This window comes from Serinus canaria, chromosome 7 (assembly GCF_022539315.1).
Source record: "Serinus canaria isolate serCan28SL12 chromosome 7, serCan2020, whole genome shotgun sequence".
NCBI lineage: Eukaryota > Metazoa > Chordata > Aves > Passeriformes > Fringillidae > Serinus > Serinus canaria.
The window spans coordinates 26,162,056-26,189,677 of record NC_066321.1 but is presented as its reverse complement, the minus strand read 5'-3'; the positions used below and the strand labels follow the sequence as shown (position 1 = coordinate 26,189,677).

Here is a 27,622-nt window from a genome sequence, read left to right as displayed (position 1 = left end):
GCTTGTAGCTAGGGTCTCAAACGTTAAATCAAGTAATCGGAAAAAAAAAAACAAACACCAAAGAAGTAAGAAATAATACATGGAAAAAAGACAAAGAGTCGACAAATGCTGGACTAGGCAGGAGTGGGGAAGCTGGTCATGGACCACCAGCAGAGAGCTGGCTGCCATCTCACCCTCCGTCAGTACTTACCCACATCAATGACATATTGGGGCTTCAGTCTCCCATTTTACCTCTAAACAGAGAATGCAAGTCCTGCCTCTAGAACAAGCAGGCATCCTGGTGGCTGTAATACTTCTTTAAATCATCTTTCTGGACTGCTTAACTCACTTTTGTTGATTTTCCTCCAAGAAAATCAACAAAAGTGAGTTAAGCAGTCCAGAAGGACTGAGGTAGACCAACAAAAATGAGGTAGACCAACAAAAATAACCATCTGTGTACCTCAGGCAGCAAGACAGCTACAAATAGGAGGTGAAGAGAGTGAGGAACTTAGTTGCCACAAGCATTGCATCCTTTGATGAGGAGAACGTGCTACCACAGACCAACAAGAGTAAGATTTTCTGATTATCTTCCTCTTTGGTAAGTCCACATTCTTTCAGTTTGCACTCACCTGAGTTGATGGAAGAGCAGAAAAGATATATTTACACGTATTATGATGATAACTGGGTCTTGGAGTAATTCATATTATGCCAACAGCAGTCCTATCTTAAAAGGTAAAAAGGATTAGCAACAAACCAACACTTTCATAAATAACACACAGTTGACAGACACCATGCAAAAAAAGCACATTCTGACTTAATATAATTAGTAAGGCTTCCAGAATGTAAAAGGATCACAGAACCAGAACAAGTACAATAGAAAGAGAGGAAAGGACCTTTCTGGACTTATGTGTAAGTAAATAACACAGATACATGCAACAAAATAGATTTTTCTTTATTCTTGTAATTGAGTACTCACAGTATTTCCTTTTTTTTTTTTTTGTACAAAAGTGGATCCAAGTGTAACATAAAAAGCTCAAAAGCTACACAAAACATAGTATGATTATATTCCCCATTTGAGCTTCTTTCCTAATCCTCTTCCAAATCCCTCACGTACAAAGATAAATTCTTGCAATCCTGACATTAGGATTATTCTTGAAGTAAAACATAAGCTGTAATCTTCCTGAAGCTGCCTGCTGCTTAGAATTAGGGCTGATTGTCCGAGCATATCCATACTGCAGGGACCCACTGGGGCTCATCCTGTGCACGATGTACTGCAGACAGCAGCTGCGCAGATGCTTCTTGTAAATTGTCATTCACAATCACGTGATCAAAGAACTGACCAAACTGAGCTTCCATTTTCTTAGCCGATTCTTCCATCTCCTGTAAATCTTCTTCCTGTGAGACAGAGTAAGTCCATAAAACTTCACTGTTGTGTAGAGAAACATACCTGCACAGCATCTGCAAAACACCTTGGACCACATAAACAAGAGGTGAATAGAAAATGTCAGTCTGCCTTCTTTCATTTACAGTTTGCTATAATAAAGTACCTCTGCTACAGTCAGTTCCAGGTCTCAAAAACTGAGCTGCCTGCCATATGCTTCCCAAGGAAGTACCTTGTGTCTTAGGATGCTCCATTTGCCCTAAAATAGTTGCTCTAATGATAAGTGCTGGCAGAGAACGTTAGGGACTGGAAGGTAAATCTACTAATGTTTGTGTTCTTATTCCAAATTTTAGTTTATTTCCCCAGTGTCCATGTTAATTTCTGTCACAGCAATCATGAATCATTTCCACATAGTTATAGACTGAGGTCTCCAAAATGTCAAGATGCTAAATTTGAAGATGATTTGCATGGAAACGATTGTGTCAAAGTGCTGTATATATTCTAAATATAAGAGATCAAGCAGGATCTGTGTTTTGCCTACAGAACTTAGTGTAGGATTGATACTGGCACTGAGCATACATTCTTATAACTGTGAAAAAAATAATAATTTTACTGAACAAAGCACATTCCAAGTATTTCAATGCAAACAGTAAATATATGTGTTGATTCAAATATTGACGCAAGACAGCTAAATAAAACAAAAATATGCAAAATAGCTTCTCCTTTAAGACATTTTGAAGCAAAGTGCCTCAGCCCCCTAGGTTACAAATTACAATTCTTATGCTTCAAAGCCAATCTGTAAGGGAAAAAAAAATCCCAACAAAATCCACAGAAAAAGATAATAATTAGATTTGATCCTAAAGACACAGTAATGTTTTTTTAAGGATTAATAGTGTAGCACAGTAGAATGCATTATGTTCTAGTAACAGAGTCTCAGAATAATAGACTCAATCTCTTTTATTCCCAAATCTCACCTTGAACTTCATGTTCACATAATAATCCGTAATGATCCTGGCATTTTTACGAGTCTGCCTCATGCAGCCGATGCTGGGTGGCTTGATGAATATAATGTAGGGCTTTAACTCATGGGTCCGGGCTATTTGTATACCCTACAAATGAAGAGTAAAATAAACTACTTCAAGTGCATTCATTCCAACTTTACTCCCATAAAAAGCCAGTTGTTTAGAACATACTGTGATCCCCAGACCTAGGAGACACTTTTTTCAGGAACACTTACTTGAAAAAGATCTCACTAATAATCCCTGGAGCAGACATTGTTAAGCAACTGTAGCATACAATTACTTAATTCTGCTTGGTAGCCTCATTAGGAGATGCTTTCAATACCAGTGAATGATGGAACAGTGTCACTAACAGATCTCTACAATCAACCACATAAAAGATGCATTTGAAACATGTTCTTTTTTGACTGTAAGGGTGCTACTTTTGGAACAAGTACCTCTTTTTTGTTCCATGCTGGAATAAAGTATCCTGCTTTCAGAACTCCTTTACTGTGTAACATTTCCTAATGCTAATAAGTAATTTTAAATTACTGCAGAGCACTAGAGGGAATGGAAAAAAAAAAGAAAAGCTAAAGAAAATCACCAGATTTATCAAATCACCAGATTTAAAATAAAGAATGCAACACAGCAGTAGTTCTGCTACCTCACTGGTCTTACTTAATACTCTTTCCAAAAGTTGTCCTTTAAACCCACACCCTACAAAAATAAATCATAGTGGCACATTTGTCCAAGTGGCAAGATTACACACCCCATGCCACAACACCCTTCTTTTAGCCCTTTGCTTAAAAATGTAACAGAAGAAACCCAAAGGACAGTGTCTAAGGTGTGACTTCTTTTTCCTCTTACAGCAGTTTCAGTTTTGAGTAGCACCCCACAAAAGTTGTAACTTAATTTCTATTTTAAGCAGCACAAGCCACTGCCAGCCTAAGGCTCAGACACATTGGCTCTGCATAATTAGAAGGAAATATCCAAGAATTACTGAGTTAGGGTGTTGCTCTTTACATTCAATTAGAGGAGATGTTTAAACAGCATAGCCCAAACAGCTCCTAAGTACTAAATATGCAAGCAATTCAGAGAAGGTTAGAAAGGTTTAGCTAGACACAGCTCTAAGTATCTTAGATATTTACAAGCTCAGGCTTTTATTAGCCTTATCTTCATCAGCAAATTCAATACAAAAATAGAAGGAAAATAAAAATGAATAGTATCTAAGTGAAGAAGCAGGTTACTAAGAGCTGTAACTTCTGGAGAAAAATGCAGGCACAAAGGCACACTAAAATTTTCAGCTTTTGCTTGATTACTTTAAGTGTTGCTGCTTTTACCAAAGGGTGTTCTGAGATTGCTAATAGAAGGACAGAACTCTCAACAGTAGGGCTTGGAGGAGGAATAAATCCCATGCAACAGGTGTCCATGTGAAAGACTAATCCTTGCTTTAAGTAAGCATGAAAATTCATTTCTGTACCATCCAAACTGATAATGCAGCTGCTGGCTTGGTAAAAAATGAACTGTCTCAACATACTTGTCACTGTGGTACCACCATCACCCCCTAAGACACATGACAAGAATAATCTATTATTAATAAGCACCATGAGGTAAAGTGAAAAAAAAGACAAAGCAACTAACACTGTTCCAATGGCTCAAGAACGTAGAGAAAATTATTTTTCCTCCCAGAAAATTCCCTGCCCCTTTACCACTCACCTGTGGTTCTAAATCTATGACACAGATCTTCCCTGCATCAAGGACTGTTCGCACTGCATCAATACTGGTACCATACAGATACCCTTTGTACTCCCCATATTCCAGCATTCTGCAACAGTGGTGAGGAAGAAGGAAAATGAAAGAGCATTTAAGTTTCAAAAAGGTTCCATTTAAAGGTGAAATCTTCAAATACAATCCAGTGATCAGGACTGAATGATCATAAAACCTACAGAATATTGTTTACCTTTGCTCTTCCCTGCTACACTAGGCACAAAACCCATTACAATTCATCTCCAAAACATGCATTTTTTTACTCATCATGGTTTTATGAATTTTGTTTAGAGACTGTGATTTTACTTGTCAATTACATACGACAAATAACTTCTAAGTCTGAAGATTTCAAAGCACTTGGCACGGTTCAGTGGCTTCTGTAGTGCTGAGCTGGTCTGTCTTAGAGAGATTATTGATGCATACAAAGGAGCGGACACTTTTGAATATTTAGCCCTTACAGTTCAACCACTCATGTGTCATCACTGCAGAGATGCTGTAATGGAGTTGTAGGTCAGGAACAGGTATGATTTACTGCTAAATTTTCAAAAGCAGTCTGGTTTCCAGGAAAGTTAAACTCATAACTTAAAAGCACATCTAATGAGCTCAGGACTAGAGATCCCACTTCCTTTTAGAAGAATTCTGAGATTAATTGTGGAGTAGCTATTTGCAACTGCACAAACAGAGTCTTTGAAGAAACAGTCTCAAGTAGTTTGACACAAATTTACACCACACATATGCAGTAAAAGTGGAGGAGCCCAGACTTGGGACCTAACTACAAAACTGTACTTTCTTGGATTGTGTTGTATTTTAGGTAATAAAAATGTAGTTAATCTCTCCTACTCACCTGTGACTATACACCATGTTTTCAAAAGTCTCCTTCGATATGTAGTGATATTCACGACCATTCATTTCATAACTTTTCTGAACACGCGTGGTGTCTGAAGGATGATATAACACAAAGAAAAAAAAAGCTGCAACTAAATTATTGTGAGTTTATAAGCGAAAATGAGAACTTAATGAAGAACTATTAATCAGTATTTTCATAAATAATAATATGAGTTATTTCCATTTGTAAATCCAGAACAAAAGTCCCATACACTATAATGGTTTGCCAGTAACAAGTCATTAAAAGTTACCAAAGCACAACTGTATTTCTAGGAATGGAAGAGTAGTTTAATCCAAATAGTTGTGAATCAAAGCAATCAGGAACTGTCTTGGAACTGGTTGCACAACTCTTTACTCTTCAGAGGCAATTTTTTTTAAAGTTCATTCAGAAAAATCCCATGAGTTTGCCACACTGCCCCTCATCTGGGACCTTAACTGCTAAGTCATGAATTTTCAGCTAGCTTCAGATACATAACTTCCAGATTGGTTACCTAAATTACAAGAACCAAATAAGCACAGGTAGAAATAATTTCAGTTGTTACGTCAGAAGTTAAGCTGCATAAGTCTCATCTGAGACTAGAAGGCTAATAAGGAAAGCTGCAAAGCCTATTAAGCACCAACTTCTGTTGTCTTCATTCTCATACCTGAGTACTTAAACCCTAAGAACCTGAAATACTCCAAGAAATGTTTTTTTTTGTTTTAAATCTAGGAAAAGCAAACACTAAAGTTAAACCAAATCATGCAGATAACTTTTCATCTCCATAAAGCTTTTAATGGTTTCAGAAGATGGAACTTGAACATACCTTTGTCTGATTTGCCAAAATGAGATAGGTAGGTAGGTAGGTAGGTAGGTAGGTAGGTAGGTAGGTAGATAGATAGATAGATAGATGATAGATAGATAGATAGATAGATAGATAGATAGATAGATAGATAGATAGATAGATAGATAGATAGATAGATAGAATTTTAAACTAACCCTTAAGAAAGCAAACAGTACTGGCTTTCAGTAGAGCTGAAGAAACAGCCATAGAGCAAAGAGTGTATAAATAAACAAAGGCAAGAGGAAGGTGCTTAGAATTTCCTATTCACGTTTGAATTGGGGTAGTAGAGGAAAGAAGAGAAGCATGACATACGAGGTGTGGCACTTTGAAACTCTCGTGGGTTACTTGTGATTAGCCTTCGCCGCAGCTCATTCACACCAACTCCTGCGGGACCTGGAAAGGTGGAAGAGCAGCTAACATTACTGACAGGGTAACAGCAGCTAACATTACTGACAAATCACTCCCCAGCAATATAGCCATACCCAGGAGGCAACTCAGCAGTACTATTTTAAAAGAAAAAAACTTCTCAAATACTTTCAGACTTAGAAAAGATGGTGGATTTGCCTTTACTCAGTTTGCGTTACCAGGACCATAGAACAGTGCAGAACAGCATCCTCCCTTCAGTCATTACAATTAAAGTCTCCTGGAGAGCCTGCAGCCCACTTAATGCAGTACATCCTATAAGAAGCATTATTAAAGGTATCTTTCCATACTGTTCATGATGGAGATTGTTCTAGCTGGAGTTAAATATTCTCCTTATTATTGTCATATCTATACATTTAACACTGCTTGTAGAAATGCCTCCATGTAAAGATGCTTTCTATTAAGTTGCCAGTGATTTCTCATCATTTTCAGTCCCAGCTGAATATAAAACAGAGCCACTCCCTAATAAAATCCATTATCAGCCAGCATTCATAACCAGCTTCTTCTAAGGACTTCATTATTACTGTTTTTAAACACTCACTATCTCAACCAAAGAAGATGATACCTGCGTTAAACTTTAACCTAAATAATGGGGTCAAATGATAATAATTCTTCAAGTGAGACTGCCTACACAGTCAGCACTGCAATCAGCAGCAGGAAACCCCTGCTGAAATGTGCCTGGGAAGGTGGTTAAGCTCTTACCCACGAGGATAATTAGTCTGTGCCGGTCTGTTGGGTGCCGCTGGTACCTGACCACCTCTTCGTAGGGAGCTGCCAGGGTGCTGTAGCAGCTGCTGGGGCAGCGGGAGTAGCAGGACTGCTGGTTGAGCCGGGCCTTCCTGCGGCACAGCCGCATGCTTCTGCGGAATCCAGCTGGGTGGGGCAAAGGCACACTGCTGCACAATACAGCCCTCGTGCAGGCAGCTCGTTCTTCAGCCCTGAGGGCCTCTTTCTAAGCCACATAACATACTACCTTTTCTGAGGTTTTTGCAAAGTGAAGGTTAGTGAATTTCATCACTGCACTTGATATGACAGTTTGGTAGAATCTCTGAGCATTAAATGACAGCTACAGAGTAGATAAAATTCCATTGAAAGTCACCTGAAAATTAGCCTGGAATTAAAGACTTCTGAAAGATACCCCAAACAAGCTGGAGGAGAAGTTTCTGGCTACCTGAGGCATTCCTAAGGAACAGGTCAACTTTTTTTGATAGTGTAGGTGGTTCACTCTCATGAGGCAAGTCTGCAACATTTGCTCCAGCCTCCAGAACATGTATTTTAAAGGTCACTATGGTTCAATAACCATAGAGGTAGGTTTGTTTCTTCACTTGACCATCCACTTTGAAAACTTTACTTATAGGTGTACTTTTCTAAGGAAAGCCCTCATGATTATTCTCAGTGGATGACAGACATTACTTTTGAGCAAAAATTAATCATGAAGTCAAGTTTAAATAGCAGTGGCCAAGTCTCTGTAGAAACCTAACAGGAAGAAAGATTTAAATGTAGAAATTGAGCATTATTAGGAAGAAAGAGACTTCCTGATGTTTGGAAACCAGAGTAAGCTGTATTCCATCTTGTAAGTCTTTAGGTGAAATAAAGAACAAAGCTTTTCACTGAACTTCATTAAGCTAGATCAAGCCCCAAACATTTTACTTATCTTTAGTCATTGCATACCAATAAAGACTCGTTGACCAAATTCACCAAATTCTTCCTCTTCTAGAATACAAAGAACAAATACTCATTAAATAAAGAAGAAAAGAGAAACTTAAAAGCTAGATGGCAAACAGTTATTACTAATCCCAAGGAAAAAAGGAGTTTCTGTAACTATGTGGAAGTATAATGCTTAATATAATTTTAAAAGCTCAATACTCTATAATATCAAAATATTTCACATGACCAATGACCAATTCAAAAGGGTTATTGCAAGAAAAAATAAATCTAGAACGTCTTGGTACTTCCTAAGTGAAATTTGAAACTTAACATTCTATTTGTTTCATTCCCCAGATATCTACATGCCAGACAATGTTTTGAAATGGAAATTAGTGAAAAAAACCTCCTCATAATTTAAGCTTTTCAAGTGAAATCTATCTCACAAGATATCTTTAGTTAAAATTAGAAGCTCAAAATTAGAAACAAAAATTTTATAACTCAGTTTCTGCCCCATAACATGTTTGGAAAATGCAACTTGTGTCTGCTCAGATATTTCAGGCAAAATGAAGACCTGATTTTATTACTTCGTTTTCTTCATTGGGTCTGTGATATCTGCTCCAACATGTGAGCCTAACCTCTTTCCTGCAATTCTTTTTGTCCTCATTCTCATGCTGTTCATCATGAAGTCTTCATTATTCAGGTGAGACTTCTAAAACTCTGTATTTTTTAAAAACTGAATCTCTCATATAAGGCTCAAACATACCAATTTTCCAATAAACCAATGTTCAGAAAGTATAGAAACTATTTGAGAAAGGTGATATGGAAACAAATCACCAAAGAAAATAATGGTGCCAGCATTTAGCTTTCTTTTCAAAAAGTACTCCTTATTTTCCCCTAACCACACACATAGTTATTCAAGCTGTGCATTCCCTTTATTTAGGCCTTGTTAAAGCAAGAATGAGATGCAGAAGACATAGGCATGTCTTTAAAAGCAGTATTTGTTCCAAGGAAAAACTTTTTTTTCATTTGCAAAACTTTGAAATACTTTTAGCACTCTTTGATTTACAATTCTCATAAGCATGGAAGTATTAAAACAAAATTAGATGCATAATAATTTCCCTTTTATGTCTATACACTCTTCATTACTTGTACCTTTACAATAGTTTTATTCCTACATTTCCATATGTACTAACAACTAGTTAATGACTATGGGAAAAACTTGGCACAAAACTGCTCACTCAGGGCAATGCTCAGAGTAATGTTCAGCTGACACATGCACATCTATCTTTAAGTCTCTTGAGTTATCATTCAAACATATTTAAATATTTCTGCCTTATCTACCCTGTCTTCTGTGGTATGGAGTGCAATGTAGAATCTACAGGGAACAATCAAGTCAGCTACCGGGTATTGCAAGAAGAGTGGTAGTTCCTGCTAAAGCATAAACACAGAAAAATTCTATTAGATTACTGCTACAGGAGACAGGGAGGAAAATGTTACCTTCTTTAAGCTCCTCTGCAGATTCAGATAGAGACAGACATAAAACAATTAGTTTTGAGAAGACAGTCTCTACTATGATCTAAAAATCCAACAAGCATTGTCCAGAGCGTTTAGGGAATGTAAAAAACAGGTACTATGGACATTAAATCTAAAATATGCTTCTTTGAGCATAAATTCTTAGTTCCCAAAGAATACAAGAAATGCAGCATCTATTTCAGTATGGTAGTGCAAAATCTCCAACTACTTATAGTGGTTAAAGTGAAATGTAGAATTGCAAATATTTGCACCTTTATTCCTCTGACTGTGTGGATACAGCAGACAGCTGACTCAGCACTAAGCAGGATTTACAGCAGTAATCCCCAAGTGCAGCTATCAGAAACATCCTAGCCTGAAAACAAAAGACTGCCCTGCAGACCTGCTGGTTATGCCTTAAAAGCCTTGGGCATTGCTTGAGAGGTAGAAGAGAACAAACGCTTGTGATAAGAGAAGAAGGTGCAGATAGAAGAACTGGCAAGTAGAGACCTTGTGGAGAAGAGCAAATCTAAGGTAAAAAGACACTCTTCTCCACAAGATTACTAAATACCTCAAATGAGAAGTTTACCAGTAGTTTTATTTATGGGAGAAATGATTTATTTTAGAAGACTCAAGTTTTGCAGAACTCTCAATGTGCTGAAAATAAACAGCTGCTTCGTAAATGAAAAAAAAACCCAAACAAACAACCAAAACCCCCATATCGGGTCAAAAAAGAATACGTATTGATTGTATTTTTTATACATAAATAATGAATTTTGTAAGCATTTTTCTTTCCAGTATGTCAGCCATGGCCACAATCAGGAATCCAGAAGCAGCTTTCCTCTTTACCACATCAACTCCTACGGGCACTGGGGATTCAGGCCTGCATATTACTGAAGGTAATCCAATTATCTGCTGACATCAGTGCAGCCCCTGCTGTCACAGCTCGCACGGGTACAGCTGACAAGGGTTGGATAAATAGGTCTGCTACAGATGCACGAGAAGAAACATTCACACTCGTGGGATAAGAGGACGGGAACCTTACTACTAAGGTAATCAGAGAACAAGAGGAAGACTTTAAGCAACAGGATTTTACATGATGGCTGTTCAAGCCAGAATGGCTTCTGAAGCTGAAGTGGCATTTTGGTTTTTGCCACCTGCTTTTTTTCTAAGATGCTTGTCTCTGGACACCCTTCTTGCAGCAAAACAATTGCAAGGAACTTAGAGTTAGGTCAGAGGAACTTACCTGACTCAAATGTTTCTTCATCTTGTTTAGTAATCCAGATAGCAAAGATATTAAAATAAATTCAAAATTTAATTCTTCTAATGAATATCAGAATCAGAAATCAGTTTTCCAGCCTCTCTTGGTCTGTCTCACGTATACTTTCCCCAGCTGCCTCTACCCTGAGGTGGCAAAATACAGCTCCCCATACTTGAATTAACTGCTTCTTCTCTTTTCACACAGTCCTACAGGATCACATCCCTCCATGAGAGCTTTCAATTACCTTGGAGAAGGAAGAATGAACTACACTGCTTTAGGGAGCAACTCAAGCTACCAATCTTTACACTCAGTGTTCACAAGCAAAAACCTATTCTTGCTCCTTGTTCTCCCAAGATCAGGGATTTCTTGACAAGGAATTGTGTGGGTTCTCCAAGACCACAACAATCTGTGGTGTTAAATATGCAATAAGCAAAAAAGCATGGTGACTTTATAGCTACAATCCAACACCTGAATCAAAGTGGTTGCATCACATTCAAGCCAATATTTTTGTGCTGGTCAAAACACTTCACTATAAGCACTGTGCACCAGAACTGCAAACAGCTCATTTTAATACACTAATACAAGAGGAGATTTCCAGGATATGAAAAATAGAATTTTCTACCATTAAGTTCACTAGAAGAATGAATGGCTTTATCTAGGAAATGAGGCTTTAAACTAGCTACTGACTTGAAGCAAATAAAATAATCTCAAGTGAATTGAGTTACCTGTTTCCACACACTTTTCGTCAATCTGCATGTCATCCTCTACAGATCAACAAAGGGAAAAAAATTCATCTGAATCAGAAAAACACTGGAGAGGAAAAACACCCTTACAGATCTTACAAGACTGAACTCAGACATCAGAAACAAGATAGGTGAAGCTCAAATCATCTTTAGACATCTTTAAGAATTTTAACTGTTAACTCCAATTTAGTGATGTTCTTTGTAATTCAGTGAGCAAAAACTCTTAAGTGAGTGCTCTGAAGGCAGAGAGACAAATGCATCTAACTTGAATTCTCCTCTTGAAATAATGAAAGGTTTAACATGCCTGTCAATCTGTTTATCCAGTAGATATCTATTTATTAAGTATTACCATGAGGGAATATAATTTTCTCTGTTAGAGCTTTTAAATATCTTTCCAACATGCTACACTCAAGGAAAGTATTTTGCTTTTTATTTTTATTATTATTTTTACAAGGAAGAAAAGATCAATTCAGCTCTTTCTCAATCCCCAGACTACATCAATTTATGTCCCAGAAATGTGATCACATGAGCTTGATCACAATACAGCACTGTTGGTGTTTTGTCCTTGCACACCCTTCCAGATAGGCCCAGCAGGTCCTATTTTCAAGTTACAGGCAGAGTACCTGTCAATCACATTCTGCCCATATGTATCCTTTAAAGAAATACTCTATCGGAGCTGCTCTAGGAGAGAAAGAAGGAGAAGAAAAGAGAAAGGAAATTTTGTCTTTCTTTCCTCAGACAACCCATTCAAGCTGTCACTTCCATGACAGATAATGCACAGCTAGGGTTTCCACTTTAAGACAATGTATGCATCTGCTAGGTGAAAAAAGGTGAAAAAAGGCTGGATTTCAATTATGTTAAGCACACAAAATGCCAAGAACTTGGGCTTCTTCCACATGTATTTATCAAAATGCCTAATTTCTGACAACTTTTTAAAAAGCCTGTAAAACCATGTATCATACTGGTTCCAGGTACAGAAATGCAATGCTGTCCAGATGTGATTTCCTACCTTCTTCCACAGTGCTTACTGCTCACAGCATATCCATTGAAGCAGTTAAAATGCAATAAAATTATGGTGAAAGAGAGCCTAAGCTCTAGCAAGCAATGCAATCAGTGCAAGCAGAATCCTAGGGAATGAAACACATGCCCCCAGGATTTATCATGAGAGAAAAATTTTATACTTGCATAAAGAGCCATAGAAGGAAATGGGGACAGAAGAAACAGGAAGAACATTATTTTTCTGGGAATAATTGCATATTTACAGAAAATTATAGTTTGCAGAAGATAATAGTTCTGGATTGTTATCATGAATAAATTCAAGGGCAGCATAGCTTATCTTAGACTTCAAGAAAATAAGTTCTATTATTTTCTCTATAGCTTTGATGGCAAAGAAACATTCCAAACATGGCACTTCTCAGTGGCAGAGCTGGTATCTGTGTCCCCAGAAATCCAGGCCAGTACAATTGTCACCTCAAGACTTACAGCCAATTCTCCTAGAGAGAACTGGCTGGCCTAGTGAGGTCCTAGAACGTAGAGACTTTAGAAGAAGTTGAATTCACAGATTCTCTTATGGTCAGATCTCAAGTACACTGGAAACAACCATCTCCACCATCAGTACTCCAGGTACAATTATCAGTATTTTTTTTCAGGGGCTAGCTAACACAGTTGAAGGTGACAATATGGCTCCAGAAACAATGTCTTTGAACTAAGCTGAATTGCATAAGCCTTGATTTCAGTATCCCTGATACAGAGACAAGATCTTTCTTTCCTGCTGTATTGCTCAAGTGACTTTTCACTCACACATTGATGATTTGAGACAGAGGTGGGGCTGGAAGGGCTGACACCACCAGAACTCTCGCTGCTTCCTACATAGAAATAAATTTATCACAGTTAAAGAAATAAAACAGTCCACAAGCACATTATGCTCCAGTCAGATTCACTGTTTACATGTAAGATTGATCAGTACTGAACTGAGAGAAGACAGCAAGAACTGAAACATTACCAATGTTTTAGCCCACTGCAAAGACCTAAAATAAAACCAATGTGCTATCAGAAGTATTGAAATTTCCAAATCAGCAGCCCAGAAGCACTAAGAATTTATACAGAAGTACAGGAAGATAAGCCATACTGTGGTACAGACTCCTGGAAGTAGAAGAGCGTGCTGCTGGAAGGGATAGTAGTACTACTGCCTCCATTACTGCACAGAGCCTCTTGCAGCCTGAGTCACAACCCAGTTTGATTTCACCTTGCATTATACAGACTGCAGGTAGGTTTATATTTATTAAAGTCAAGTTTATCATGTGCTAGTGCGTGGCCTTACATTATCCTGGGGGTACCCCAGGACAGGTGATTAAAGGATCAGATTGGAAAGTTTGCTATAGCAGTGTAAGAACTCTGATTCTGAATGCATGTGGTGTAAAAACAATGGTCTATTTATGCAGAAAATAATAGGCAAGAGACCCTTGTTCTTTCTTGAGTGTTTGTTTTTTTTCTGTTCTTCTAATCTGGTCTACTCAGTTTTGACCAAAGCTGAAGAGGTCACTCATGCATCACAGGACATCCTTAAAAATATACTATGCTTTAAGTATCTCTCTCTTCCCCTTGCTTTTTTCCCATCATAGATGATGATCATTTAGTAGTCAGGGCCCTCAATTTCAGCTGCTACACTCCACCAGATGTCTTAGCAACCAGCATGGAGAATGGATAAGTGCTGCAAATTTCCTAAATGGCAACTTGAGATTATACAGGTGCTTTCAAAAGCTTCTTCTCATACAGGTGCTCTTCCGGGAAAAATAGCAAGAAGTCAGAGATCAGAAAGAGGAAAGATGTTTGTCAGATGTCACTCTGAATCATACTGCTACAATACTTAGGAAATTTTTGAATAACTGGCTGATTTTTGAACCAGAAATCAGGAAAATGATGATTTTTTTACCTTTTAAGAAGATGATTTGAGGGTATGAGTCCAGCACAGGCACTGAGATCTGAAAGTTTCCTGGCCTGCCACCAGAGTGCATCATTCTGATCCACAATCTGGAGTATTTCACCCCTCTTGAAAGGCAGACCTGCATCAGCACATGGTATGGCAGGATCTTGCAAGGGCCAGTAATCTGCCATTGCTCGCACGTACAGCTAGGAAAGAAAAGAGCCAGGAGTGAGTGGGAGCCGAGTCTAGAATGGACACAACAGGGGCTTTACAATCACAGGGCCAGGTATTGCTGCTACTTCAGTCTAGTGATCAAGTCAAGTTTTAAAAACCAGATCAAACCTTAAACCCTCTTTGTTCATTAAATGAGGAAAAAAACCCATTTATCTCATACATTATGAAAAGATTGACCTTCACCTTGTGGATCACTCAGAAAGTGCCTTTATTACACTGTTACATTTCTACTTACTGTCTTTGCTGTTTCATCAACATATTGATGTCAGCTGAAAGGCAGCCATAAAGGCAAGGTAACATTTAGGGATTGCAATAAACTTCCAGGCAACACCATATCTTTGTATCACACAATTGGGCACTATTGCTACCAGTCTGGGAAAAGAAAAAGAATGTTTCTTACTGTTGTTTGGTTGCTGACAGGCCGATCAGAAACTGGAATTAATTTGAACATAATTGTCCCCTGAGACAGGGCCTAAATTATTAGAAAATTAAAATATGGTTGGTATTCAACACAAATAATCAAACATAGGCAAGACAGAGCATGGCTTTGAGGATACTGCAATGTTTGTGTTATAGATAGAATTCAGGTAGACAGAATCAATGTGATAATACTGTATTTTTTCCAAAAGGAAACTCAAGAATGAAACATCAAATTTTGCTAAATATTTTTTAATTTAATCAATGTAAGTTTCATTGTAAGTATGCGTAATTTCAGAATTGATTCATACCAAACTTTTCTACTGAAATCTTATTTAAATTAGCAGCAGAGTCTGGTTAGATGGGTTATATAAAGGGAGAGGAACATAATTTAGTAATTAAGCATTCCAATGGAGTTTGTATTTCTTATACTTAGGAGTGGTACAACCATGGCAATGGCACAGAGACTTGGTGTGATTACACACAGAAATACCTCACTGGCAGGCACTTAACAGTCAAAAACCCTGAAAAATTGTGCACAAAATGACAAAACAGGGACACCTCAAAAGATTTCTTCATGAGAATTTTGACAACAGTAATGACACTGCCCTTTTTTTGCAAGGTAAGGTGTGTAGCTTACAAGCTCATTCACTCTGCTTTAGTGCATTTTGTAACATGGACTCTAACTAGAATAGCAGCTTTCCATGACTTTCTTGTGGAATATTTCTGAGTGCCACTTCTAGAAAAAGTTAGGAATCAGTGAAGGCTGAATAAATTAGTATTTTTCCCAGAAGCTGCAGGTGGAATGGTCACAGTTAATTTCTGCTCAGAACAGAACTTAGATTTAATTCTGCTTTCATATATTCTGATTTCATGAGCAGCTGGGAACTTCATTCACTTGATTCTTCCTTCAGTAAGGAAACAATCTGAATTTTCTGTTAAAAATTCCAGACTTTCTCATGTACAAGAGTGTGTAAAAGAGCGAGCATACAAATAATCTTAAGGTGCAAAGTAGAAAACATATTTAAAAAATATTAAATACCAGAATATTAATGACTTGCTCAGGCTCAAGTCCCTCAACAGGAACTCCATTTACTTCCACCAGTTTATCTCCAGCATACAGCAACCCTACCATGAAAACAAATATGAAAACAGCAGCAGGAGTTTTATCACAGCATGATTTATCTTGAACAGGCAAGGCAGGGCCACACAGAAATATCACATGTTTGTAAGTCAGCATTAAAATTTTCCAGCACCACGTATAGAGGAAGGCATTTTGGATTCAAGCTGCACTGTTTCTGGATAGGACTGCAGACTGCAGCAGGTCACAAGGAGCTTGCATGCTTCAGCTTTCTTAATCCTTCCCACTCCCCCATATGACATCTTTACAATTTACTGATGATTTGCCTTAAAATTAGCATAAACATTTTAATATTGCTCCATTTCTCAAAGTAAATTATGAACCTATCCTATATTAATAGACCATGAGACTTGGAATCAGACCCCTAAAAACACCAGGTGCCGTGGGAGGTCCTGGGACTCCTCTCTGTCCTTTATAGTAAAGTATTCACAATATTTTCTTTTCTTTTCCATGTTCCTTTTCCATGTAACTCAATAAAAATAATAGTTCAAGCTAGGAACTTAATCAGCTATTTTCTGCAAGTTGGGTTTTCCTCTCTATACAAAGGCCAGAAAATACTTAAAGGAACCATTTTATAATGATTGCAGTTGAATTTTACTTCTGATGTTTTACATTTTAATTACATTACATTTCCTAAGGGACATGGAACACATTCAATTCTAGGATGACAAAGTAGTAACATTTCCAAGGAAACTCCTTGCAAGATTGCTTAGCTACTAGTGCTAAGCAAGGTGTTTAGTAGAGTAGTGCCAAAAAGTGTTATTACATATTCCTTACAGCCCATTATCTTCTAGAATCACCAACTATTGATGTTTACCATTTCTCCATTAGTGAATGTGCTGCATTTCATACTACACTGCAGTTTGGGATATCCAGGTATTGGTGCCAAGAACACATAATGAAAACTGGATTTCTTCATCCACTCAGTCTAAAACAGCAAATTCATCTGAAAATCTATGAAGTCAGAATGAAAGTCACTGCAATCCATTACTGCTTACAATGCTGTCCCATGTGCACATCATCTTGCTCTATAATGGAAGATTAACTGTAGAAGCTAAGGTATTTTCTTACTTCAAATATCTTAGTTCAAGTTCAGTTTTTTGTATCACTTTGTTTCAAATTCTACGTACCACTTCTGTCTGCCAGCCCACCGTGGATCACACGGGCAACCGTTATGTCACCTGTTATCTCATGGCGTTTAATGGTGGCACCCTGGCAGGTAAGAACAAAGAAAAAACACATTGATCACCAAAGGACTCCAGTAAGTTTCCTTCCATATCACAAGTCTGATCTTCAGGCTGACTCAAAGACATTGAGGGATACAGCTTTTTTTACCACAACATGGATATAGTAATAACCACAGAATTGTGGAATAAGCTGAGTTGGAAGGGACCACAAGGATCACTGAGTTCCACTCCTGGCCCTGCACAGCACCATCCCCAAGAGTCACACCCTGTGCCTGAGAGCATTGTCCAAATGCTTCCTGAGCTCTGTCAGACTTGGTGCTGGGACCACTTCCCTGGGGAGCCCATTCCAGTGCCCAAGCACATTCTGGGTGAAGAATCTTTTTCTAATATCCAATCTAAAACCTCCCCTGACCCAACTTCAGACCATTCCCTCTGGTCCTGTCGCTGGTCACTAGCAAGAAGAGATCAGTGCCTGCCCCTCCTCTTCCCCTCACTTGTGACTGCAGTGAGGTCTCCTCCAGGCTGAACAGACCAAGTGACCTCAGCCACTCCTCACAGGGCTTCTCCTCAAGGCCCTTCACTATCTTCATGGCTCTCCTTTGGACACTCTCTAATAGTTTCGTGTCTTTCCTATATCATAGCACCCAAAACTGCCCCCAGCACTCGAGGTGAGGCTGCCCCAGTGCAGAGCAGAGCAGGAGAGTCCCCTCCCTTTCCCAGCTGGAGATGCTGTGCCTGATGCCCCCAAGAACACGCTTGACCCTCCTGCTGGAGGGCACTGCTGGTTCATATCCAACTTGTCACTGACCTATACCCCCAGGTCTCTTCCCACAGCACTGCCTTCTAGTGCCTCATTCCCTAGTCTGTCCATACATGCACGGCTGCCCCATCCCAGGTGAAGAATCCAGCACTTTCCCTTGTGGAACTTCACATGGTAGGTGATTGCCCAGCCCTCTCTTTTATTGAGGTCTCTCTGCAGGGCCTCCGGGCTCTCAAGGAAGTCAACAGCTACTCCCAGTTTTGTATCTTCTAGGAACTTGCTCAGTACCCTTTCCAGTCCTATGTCTAGGTCCTTTATGAAGCTGTTGAAGAGCACAAGGCTAAGGATGAAGCCCTGCAGAACCCCGCCAGTCACTCTAAGCCTTTTTGCCCAACCCATAAGCCACTTGCTCACCCATCCCATAATGTGTTTATCCAGCTGTGTGCTGGACAGTCTGCCCAGAAGGATACTCTGAGAGACAGTATTGAAAGCTTTACTGAATTCCAGAAGGATTACATCAATTGGTTTCCCCTGATCAGCTAGCTGGGTTACCTTGTCATAAAAAGAAATCAGGTTTGATAAACAGGACTTTCCCCTCACAAAGTGCTGGCTGTGACCAATGACTGTGTTGTCTATCAGGTGTTTTTCAATACCTCCCAGAAAAATCTTCTCCGTAACTTTACCAGGCACTGAAGTGAGACTGACAGGCCTGTAGTTTCCAGGGCTGTAATGTATTAGTACAAAGTCCTTCAAGGTCTTCAACTTCCATCACACTAAAATAACCTCACTGATTGACAGTTAGAAATCTTTTTCGTCCCTGGTATTACAGATATCTTTCTCTAAAACAGATTAGCTAAGTTATACAATGTTTGCTGCTCATAAGTACAAATGATTACTAAAGAACTCTCCTCACTTCCTTTCTGTTTTGGCCATGGGAATAACTCTCAGTCCAGTTTGGTTTTATCTCATATAATGAAAATGCATCTACCAAATGTTCAAACCCTGAGCAGACAAGGCACTGAACAACCTACACCCACACCATGCATGGCTAGATGGCCTTCTCAGATCCTTTCCAATCTCAACAATTCTTGTGATTCTGTAAAATCTGGACAAGAATCCACACAATCCCCATGACATTCCTGGGAAGAAACCAATATGCATCCAATGCATTATTAATTCTTTCTAAGTTAAAAAAAAATTGACAGACACAAGAAAGGTCCCTCACCAGAGGCTGGTTATTTTTCACTAAGCAGACAATCCTCATAGCCTCTTCATTTTCAGGTATGTTGTCTGGCAGTGGTGGAAGGGTTGGTTCAAAATCTTTCTGGGCCACGGTATCATGAGCAGATAGCAAGGCCTGTTACAAATAAAAACAAGCAAACCAACCAACCCATAAGCAAAAGTCAATAGCAGAGTTTTAAACAGTGACAGGTCAGAAACCAGAAATCACTGAATGTGTTCCTTTGTGAACACAGATCCCTTGTATATATTGACATTTTCTTCTTTCCACCAATAAAAGCAAACCATGAAAGTTTTAAGAACAGTTCCTTTGTTTCTTGTGGAAAACCTTCAAAATATGAAAGAAATATTTCTATTTGGAGCTCTTGGGTTAAGAATACAGGTTCTGCAATTTCAAGGAATATTTGATATTTATATATCTGCATTAACTGTCCATAATTAAAAACTTGCTAAGAAACATCTCTCAAACACAGCCTTAAATAAAATGCAGCCCACTGCAAGTACTTGAGATACACAGTCCACATTTGATCTCATGATCAGATTAGTTCATCAGTAGTAAACTATGTCTCTTCTGGCCCCTTTACCAATTCTTGTGAACAGCTGCCCATCCATTTCCATTCCCACTGCAGAGAGCTCCATGAGCAAACTTTTTCTTTCCTTATGCAGGACTTGCCTTGAAGTGTGGAGATCGCAGAAGCCGTCTTAGCTCTTTGACCTCTCCTGACTGAGGGGCTTCATGCAGTAACTCTACCACCTGATAAATGTAAGAAAACAGCCACAGAGATGGATTCTAGAGGACAATTCATTTAGAAAGCTCTACACTGAATGTAAAGGAATGGAGAGAATATGTGGGAATGTAAAGCCCCCCCACATTATATGAGTCAAAGGATGTCCATATGGCTTGCTCTAGAACTGGACAATATGACCACAGATGCACAATACTCAGCCAAGCTTAATTTAGTTCAGGCACAGTGCCATGTGCTCTAAATCAGTTTTTGCTCCCATCTCTCAACCGATTTCATCACTAATCTCAATTTCTCTACTTTGTCATTAACTCTCCCACTAATTAAAAGATTTAGAATTCAGCTATTATAATTAGAAAAATCTAAAAAGCTTTCCAATATCCTCATGTCATAGCACATGACATGAGGATATTGTAACTCTGTGGTTCAGTGTCATGGCCCATGATTGTAGCCATGACACTGAACCACAGAGTTACATGGGAAGAAAAATACATGGTCAGTGATTAAACAATTGACATCTGTGTTCATTACACTGGCCAGGATTTGTGTAGTGCAGCAACCACAGCTGTGCCCATTTCTCATGCCCCCCCCCCCACCCCAGTAAGGGCTGTTGAGTGGTTTTACAGATGTGTAAGGAGAGTTTCATGTTGATATACTGTGCTTAAACCTGGGACACAGAATTAATACCAGAACACTTAACTGCAGCAGAGTTCATTCATTTGGTATGGGTAAGTAAAGCAATAAACTGTGCATACAATCTCACCTCACGACTCAATGCACGTGCCTGCAGCGTGACAGGAGCTGGTCTTTTTCCAAGATAGTGTTGGAGGCATTCATAAATCTGTTGCATGCCATGACAGACAAAACAAGGCAACGATGACGTTGACCAGTTCACATGATCATATAGATACATGCATGACAGGCAATGGACTACACTATTTCTGGAAACTTCTCTGTCCAGCTAGAGCCCCAGAGTCTGCAATCTCAATTCTTAGTATCTAGAATTGAGTCTTGAACTCAATGTCTTTCCATATTATCATGTAGCTAGCCAGTTATACTGTAGTTTTGAATTTTCCTAGAAGAAAAGCTGTCTACACAGGCAAATAGCCTGATAGTAAATTCTCTGATTTGTAGCCTGTTTCCTTCCTCTAGTTGAAGGCATAATTGCTGCATTTAAAATACCCTTATGAGCATTCTTATCCAGTAAAAACTCCTCATTAAAAATCAAAGACTTTAAAAATCCTTCTGAAAGAAAAGCAGAATTTTTACAGATTTTGTCTCAGAGATAAAATTCTTCTCAAGATAGAAACACCAATCAAAACTCTGTTCTCTAACAGTATAAGATCTTCAATTACACGGCAGATAAATGGGATGCAAACCAAAATACAGTGTCAAAGGCCAAGAAGTGGGATGCATAGCCATACAGAAATTTAAGAACGGGAAAGACAACTGAGTAATGATGTGTTCAGTGTCTGTCCCCTGGCCTTAATAGAGACAGGTAAAGTAGAAGAGCCTAAATGTCTAGGACATTATAGAAGAGAACACTTTATTTTTCTTTAAAGCATAAATGGTTTCATCTACTGTGACTGCTGATGTTAGAACTGACATCAGGACTATCAGCACTTGGTGTAAATAAGCATTTATTGTCCTCATATGGCAAAATCAAGTAGCTGTTCCCTAGAGATCGTTGTGTAGGTGACCTTTGCTTTCCCAGCTGGGTGCTGGCTTACCTTGAGCAGTGCTTGCAGCCAGCGAGATCTGAGCAGGTCATAGAGCATGCCAACGCCATTGACATCTCTCTTACAGAGCAAAGTGAGCTCTTGCAGCACTAGAGTCAGAACATGAGACACACCTGAGCCCAAGAAACAGAAAAGTGCAAGACACTTCAGTACAAAGAGACCAACCAAAGCCAAACAGTGACCCAGACCTTTGAAATGCACCTTTCCTCAATTTGTTCTTCTAAGAAATGCACAGACATTTCCTGCCTGTCTTGCTTTTTTTCCCTGCAATCACCTCTGTTGCATAAGAGCTATTTTACCGTGTTATTAGCCACCAGGTTAGGTCAATGCTGGCAATTTGCAACTGACCTGTGAGAAAGCCATGCAGGCAATCTCACCTGTAACAGTCTGGGTTCAAGCTCAAGTTCTGGGTACCTCCTACCCAGAAGAGGTGAAACAATAAAAAACTCCTTGGCTTTATAAGCCAGAAACAAATGCCAGGTGTTCTCCTCTGATGCTCTCTTAAATTAACTGCATACCACCACTGAACATCAAGAATCATTCCAATTGTTGAATAGTAATACTTCAGACACATTCATCTCTCTCGTGACTCAATGGAAGAAGAGTCACAGAGATCAAGGAATAGCACTTTTGGAAAAGAGAAAGAAAACTGTAAAAGAGATGAAGAGATGGAGAAGTTACCATTATCTTTACTGCTGACCGTTGGCACCTCCATCTTCTCCTTTATTCAAGGAGGTTCCACTCACTTTGAATACTGCATTCACACCACGTTGGGTTCACAAAAAGAGATGATGAACTAGGGAAAAGAGCACCCTCATATCAGAATACTGTCAGCTATTTTACACTGATAAGAAAGCAGAATTCAAAACCAAGGAAGGGGTGGGCAATAATTTGTATTTAAAGTACACCACGGGTAAGAAAAATAAATTAAATATATGAGTCCCACCTGTAAATTCAGCCACCCAGTAGCATCCAAGATGCAGACAGACAAACCTCAACTGCAGTGTGGAATTTTAACATCTTTATAGAATTGTCATTTGCTTGCTTCATTAAGTCATGGAAAACAGAAAGCTGTTTGGTCCATCTTCTAGCTCTCCAGCTTCTTAAGTGTACCACCATGAGAAGTCATAATTTTTTCTAAAGACTTGTATCTTGTTTTAAACCCATATAGCTTGGAAAATAATCATATTCAAGGATACATTACATTTAATTCCTCTTAATATTGACACAGTATTAAAACTAAAAGACTGGAGTTTCTACTGAATTTTCATTGAGCAAGGACATGATTTTGAAAAAAGTGATCCCTGTCTCTATCACTATTAGAATTTAAGGTCTTTGAAGGATTTGTTCTACAGAGATTTCATTATTTTTCTCTTATTTCCTCATAATGAATTAAAAACCCAAAAGCCCCAAGCCCAGATAAAACCCCCATTTCTTACCTTGCTGGTATCATCATCTCTCTCAGGCAATTTATAATAGGTTGTCACTTTTAGAAATGGAATCAAAGAAGTTATTTGCTAATCTAAAGATGTGTTGCTCGTTTCTTTAATTATAAAAAGCAGCATATACTACCTTATTTGTTTTTTCTTTAGATTTTAAAAATCAGCATTTTTAAGCAATGCAGGAAGACAACACTTGCTAATTAATATGTATCTGTGTTGCATAACCTTTCCACAAGTAAATTATGCACCTTCTAAAATTTTCTCTCAAATTCCTTCCCTCCCTTAAATTCTGTGGCAACCTATCACTAGCCTATAATGTTCTCTTAAACTGAAACTGGAAGAAGTTCTTCAATCTGCTGTTCATGGTAAACAATGCAGTACAGAATTGCTTCAGAGAATTCTCTGAACTCTTCTCAAAGTAGTATGGAAATTCCCCAGGGAACACCACACACTGCATCTATACCCTAAAGCATCAAGAATCCCTGTATGAAAGCTCTTAAGTAGTTCAAAATCTTCATTACATCCTAGCTGATTTAACTTCACGCTTGTGATACAAGTGTAAAGGTATTGTTACAATGACAGTATTGTAGATTACTCTTAAAGGATAAAATATTTCAGCTGGCCACTCAAGAGGTAGTTTGTTTACTTGTACTCTAAGTTAACATGAAATATCTGAGCACCTCAGCCAATAGTGAACCCCAGTGTGGCACAGTGAATGCGTTACACCAAATTCTGCTAAATGCACAGTAGGTTATCTCCTGGATTAATAAAGTAAAAAGGCAGCCATTTTCCTCTAGATTGCTTTGTAGACAGAAAACAGTAAAGGTACAAGCAGGAAAAGTATTACCTTGATCTGCTTACAAAAGCAGAAGGCATTACTGTCACTTTTACTGCATTTAATAGTTATTTTTAGAACACACTTCTCTCTCCTGTTAAATCATAAAACTGCTTTCAAAAGGCAGTGGAAATTAAGGGAGAAAAAACCACTTAAATTATGAGATTATGACACAAACATTTTTTTACTGAGTCTGGGCAATTCATTTCAAGTTACTTCTACAGGATATTCAATGGTACATCTTATCGAAATTCTAACCTGAAGACTGCTTTTACAATTACGATTTTTTCTTTCAAAGATTCACAAAATTATAGTTTGATCCTCCTCCAGTACAACTGGGGTTTGAGCTGCAATTATTTAATATTTTCAATAGTCTCAGTTCTTTTCCTTAAAGAATTTGCCTTCCCCATTTTTAAGCTTAGTTGATCTACCTAATGGTGGATTTAACAAAGGACATAAAAAAATCCAGCCATGAAAACCTGTTTCTTAATCAAGACAAAGCACTTGGAAACAAAAAACATTTCTGGAGATGCTAAAATATTTCAGATTCTGCTAAAACACAAACAATATCATTTCCCCTTGAATGTTTTAAAGGGGTTAATTTTTTTCCCATAGAGCATTGCAGCTTCTGGTATCAGTACAGCTTCCATAGAGAACAGATGTGGGAGCAACTTGAGTGTGTTTAGAAATTTTGGACACAGTTTACCTTGAAAGGTGAACCTCAGATTTCCCAAAAATCTGGGAAAGCTACTGAAGGTTTTGCTTGGCTTGTTGAGTGAAACCCTCAGTTACAGCTATCAGAGTTCTAGGAATAAACCTTTCCATCTATTGCTGTCATCTTAAACCACAGAGTTTATGCTCACACTAACAGAAGAGGCATTTGAACATCAAAATCTGTCAAGCTCTGACCACCACAGCTCACCTCAGTCATAAATTAGTAGCTGTTTTGTATTTACACACAACAAAAGGAAAGCAGCTTCCAACTGGGAAGCCTGGTTTCAGAAGCTGTCAGTAGCAACAGATGCTGAAAAAGTCACTAGCAGAAGAGAGGAAAGTTGCTTCTTTAGAAAGAGACCTACAGGACTGCTTGCTTAAGGGCAAAGGTCAGAGTTCAAATAAATGTAGAATTACTCCTGTGCCTTTATTTCCTAAGACTTACATCTATGTAGACTCCAAGGCCAGAGCTCAGGGCCTCCTCATCCAGGGATCTAAATAAATTAGATGGAAATTCTTGCTAAAAGGCTTACCTGACTAATCTGCCAGGCAGTGTAAGGGCCTTCCCATTCACGTGTATTGGAAGCAATTACAGATGCTCATTAATAGAAGAGACTCTCTTTGCCTGTTGTTAGAGAAAGAACTGGATATCCACATTGAGTGTGCCAGAATTTGAGTCAAAATGACTCAGTCACCACAAGTCTGCAGACATCAGTTATCCAAGTCTGAGCTACTCCTTCAGCAGCAGAGAATAAAATTCCTTGATCCTAACTGTCAGAGAGGTGAGAAGGTCTTATTGATACAAGGCTAGAGCAGCAAGGGAACCTAAGCCCTGTTTTAATAAAGCTTCAGAATTGTCTTTAAGTGGACAATTTTGCATCTTGTCAAGCCTCTATAAGAGTCAACACCAGAGAACCTGACATCCAGAACATCAGTCCCCTGCTCTTATGCTTTGGTTAAGATGTTAGACTTGAGCCCTTTTTACAAGGAAAGCTACTCCTATCTTTAAATTTGCCAAAATTAATGATTTGGCATACTGAAGACTGCAAACTAGCTTGAGGGAAGGAAACACTCTGTGAAAGCTTTTGTTGCCACTCTAAATCAGCAAACTGAGTAGGCAAAAAATGGAGGGAAAGATTCAACAACTCAAACCACATGCCCTGTTCAGGACTTTTTTGTTCTGCATTAAATAAGCCTAATTAGGCCAGTGTCATTACTGAAGTCTGACTGCTTCTTTTCTAGTCAGTGTAAGAACAATCCTGCTTTTTGTATACTTTTTGAGACACCAAAGTGTTTTAGCTAAAGCAGCAACCCTAAATATTAATGACACAACTTAAGCCTGTGAAACCATTTATCCTTATCTCATACCCAAGCACCTCTTAATGGAAGTCAAAGGCAATAGAGTTTAAAAAAAAACCTGAACAAATGTTATGTGCACACCAGGCATTCTGTGAGATTTCACAGAATCACACCTGCACACGTGAGGTAATTTGTGCTGTCACTCTCTGTACTCAGATCTATTCAGTGGGGGTTCATTCTGCCTCCCTCCAACACCCTTAGAGCTGCAGTGCTGGGGCCAGTGCCTTGTTTACATGGGCTAAGAGCTGCCAAAACATCACCCCCCAAAAAGAGTTGCACTCAGAGAACACTTGGATGCAGTCAAGAAGGGCAGCCAGCTTTACTTCCAGATGTTTACTGCTAACAGCTTGGGCTTACAGAAAAGAAATCAAACTACCAAAAGCCCCCTAAATAAATAACCAACCACTGTATTGATACTAAATCAACTTAGAAGTACACAGCTAGGTTGTTCATAAAAGGATTTGTTTTACAGTCCCATATCAGTCACACATTTTTCTGCATTATCTCTCAACATGCCAGAACAGGTAGTTTCCTAACCTATTTCTAAAAACAAGTATAGTTTTGTGAAGATTAGGACTGAGGAAAAAATTGCCTTTCATGCTCCTACTCCACATTCATAATACCCCTCTAATATGTAGCTAACAAGAATTAAACAGGTATCAGAAGTTTAAATAGCGTTGCTATAACTATGAGAGGAAACTAATTTCACAATTACATGGGGACAATGCATCCTTGCAGAATAATGGTTTCAGTACAGTGCAAATTTTCTTACCTGCAAACCCCACAGAATACGCCATGTTCAGCTCATGTAGAATTTCCAGAGGGAAAGATTATTTGTTGGATGTTAGTACAGCAAGTAACCTCACTGCCCCAGCTAATCTATGGACATCCTCTCCTTTCTAATCCGCAGAAACCTAACCTTAGAACTACTCATTACCAGGGAGAAGAGAACAAATCCCCTTAACCCTTTTCTTGCATTAAAAAACTGCTTTACATCGTCTCTCACCTAAATAGCTTCTTATTCTCATCAACTTTCCCAGTCATTAGGGTGCTCATCACTTGGGGTCTGTCTGCAGTCACTGTGCCTGTGATTGCAGTGAGAATCTGCAACACCAGAGTGTTGATCTTCTGTGGCTGGTTCCAGGATTTCTGCTGCAGCACAGGAAATACCTGGCTTTCCATTAAAGAGAAAAAAAAGAGAAAAAAGTATTTACCCTGAAGCAATCCAGCTGGAAAGGTCCTGCAGGTTAACTAATTTCTTAGTTAGTTACAGCAATACACAAATCAAAGCTGGTCTGTACTGACTTCCTAACGCATCCCAGCCCAGATCGGCTGCAAAGTGGAATCTGTGTCAGAAGCACATTTAATCCAGGGATTCTCTTCAGCTAATAACTGAGCTATATATCAGAAGGACCAAAAATAATCCAGCCCAGCCTGTCTGCTTTCCTAATTCGGCCAAGCTAAATTCCTACGTG

General features: G+C 38.7%; 1 protein-coding gene across 1 annotated transcript; it reads right to left on the bottom strand.

Annotated features, from left to right (window-relative positions):
• Positions 1-948: 948 nt before the first annotated feature.
• Positions 949-26,944, bottom strand: MPP4 (MAGUK p55 scaffold protein 4). The gene is given in 22 exon segments (XM_018911944.2): positions 949-1,374; positions 2,335-2,469; positions 4,075-4,183; positions 4,970-5,063; positions 6,144-6,224; positions 6,957-7,127; positions 7,926-7,967; positions 9,399-9,413; positions 10,657-10,677; positions 11,397-11,435; positions 12,424-12,441; positions 13,215-13,279; positions 14,347-14,543; positions 14,972-15,043; positions 16,031-16,116; positions 17,260-17,341; positions 19,302-19,433; positions 19,989-20,069; positions 20,822-20,899; positions 21,789-21,910; positions 22,479-22,538; positions 26,920-26,944. Coding segments are annotated over 22 exon segments (1,917 nt in total). The 3' UTR covers positions 949-1,182.
• Between the last annotated feature and the right edge of the window lie 678 nt (positions 26,945-27,622).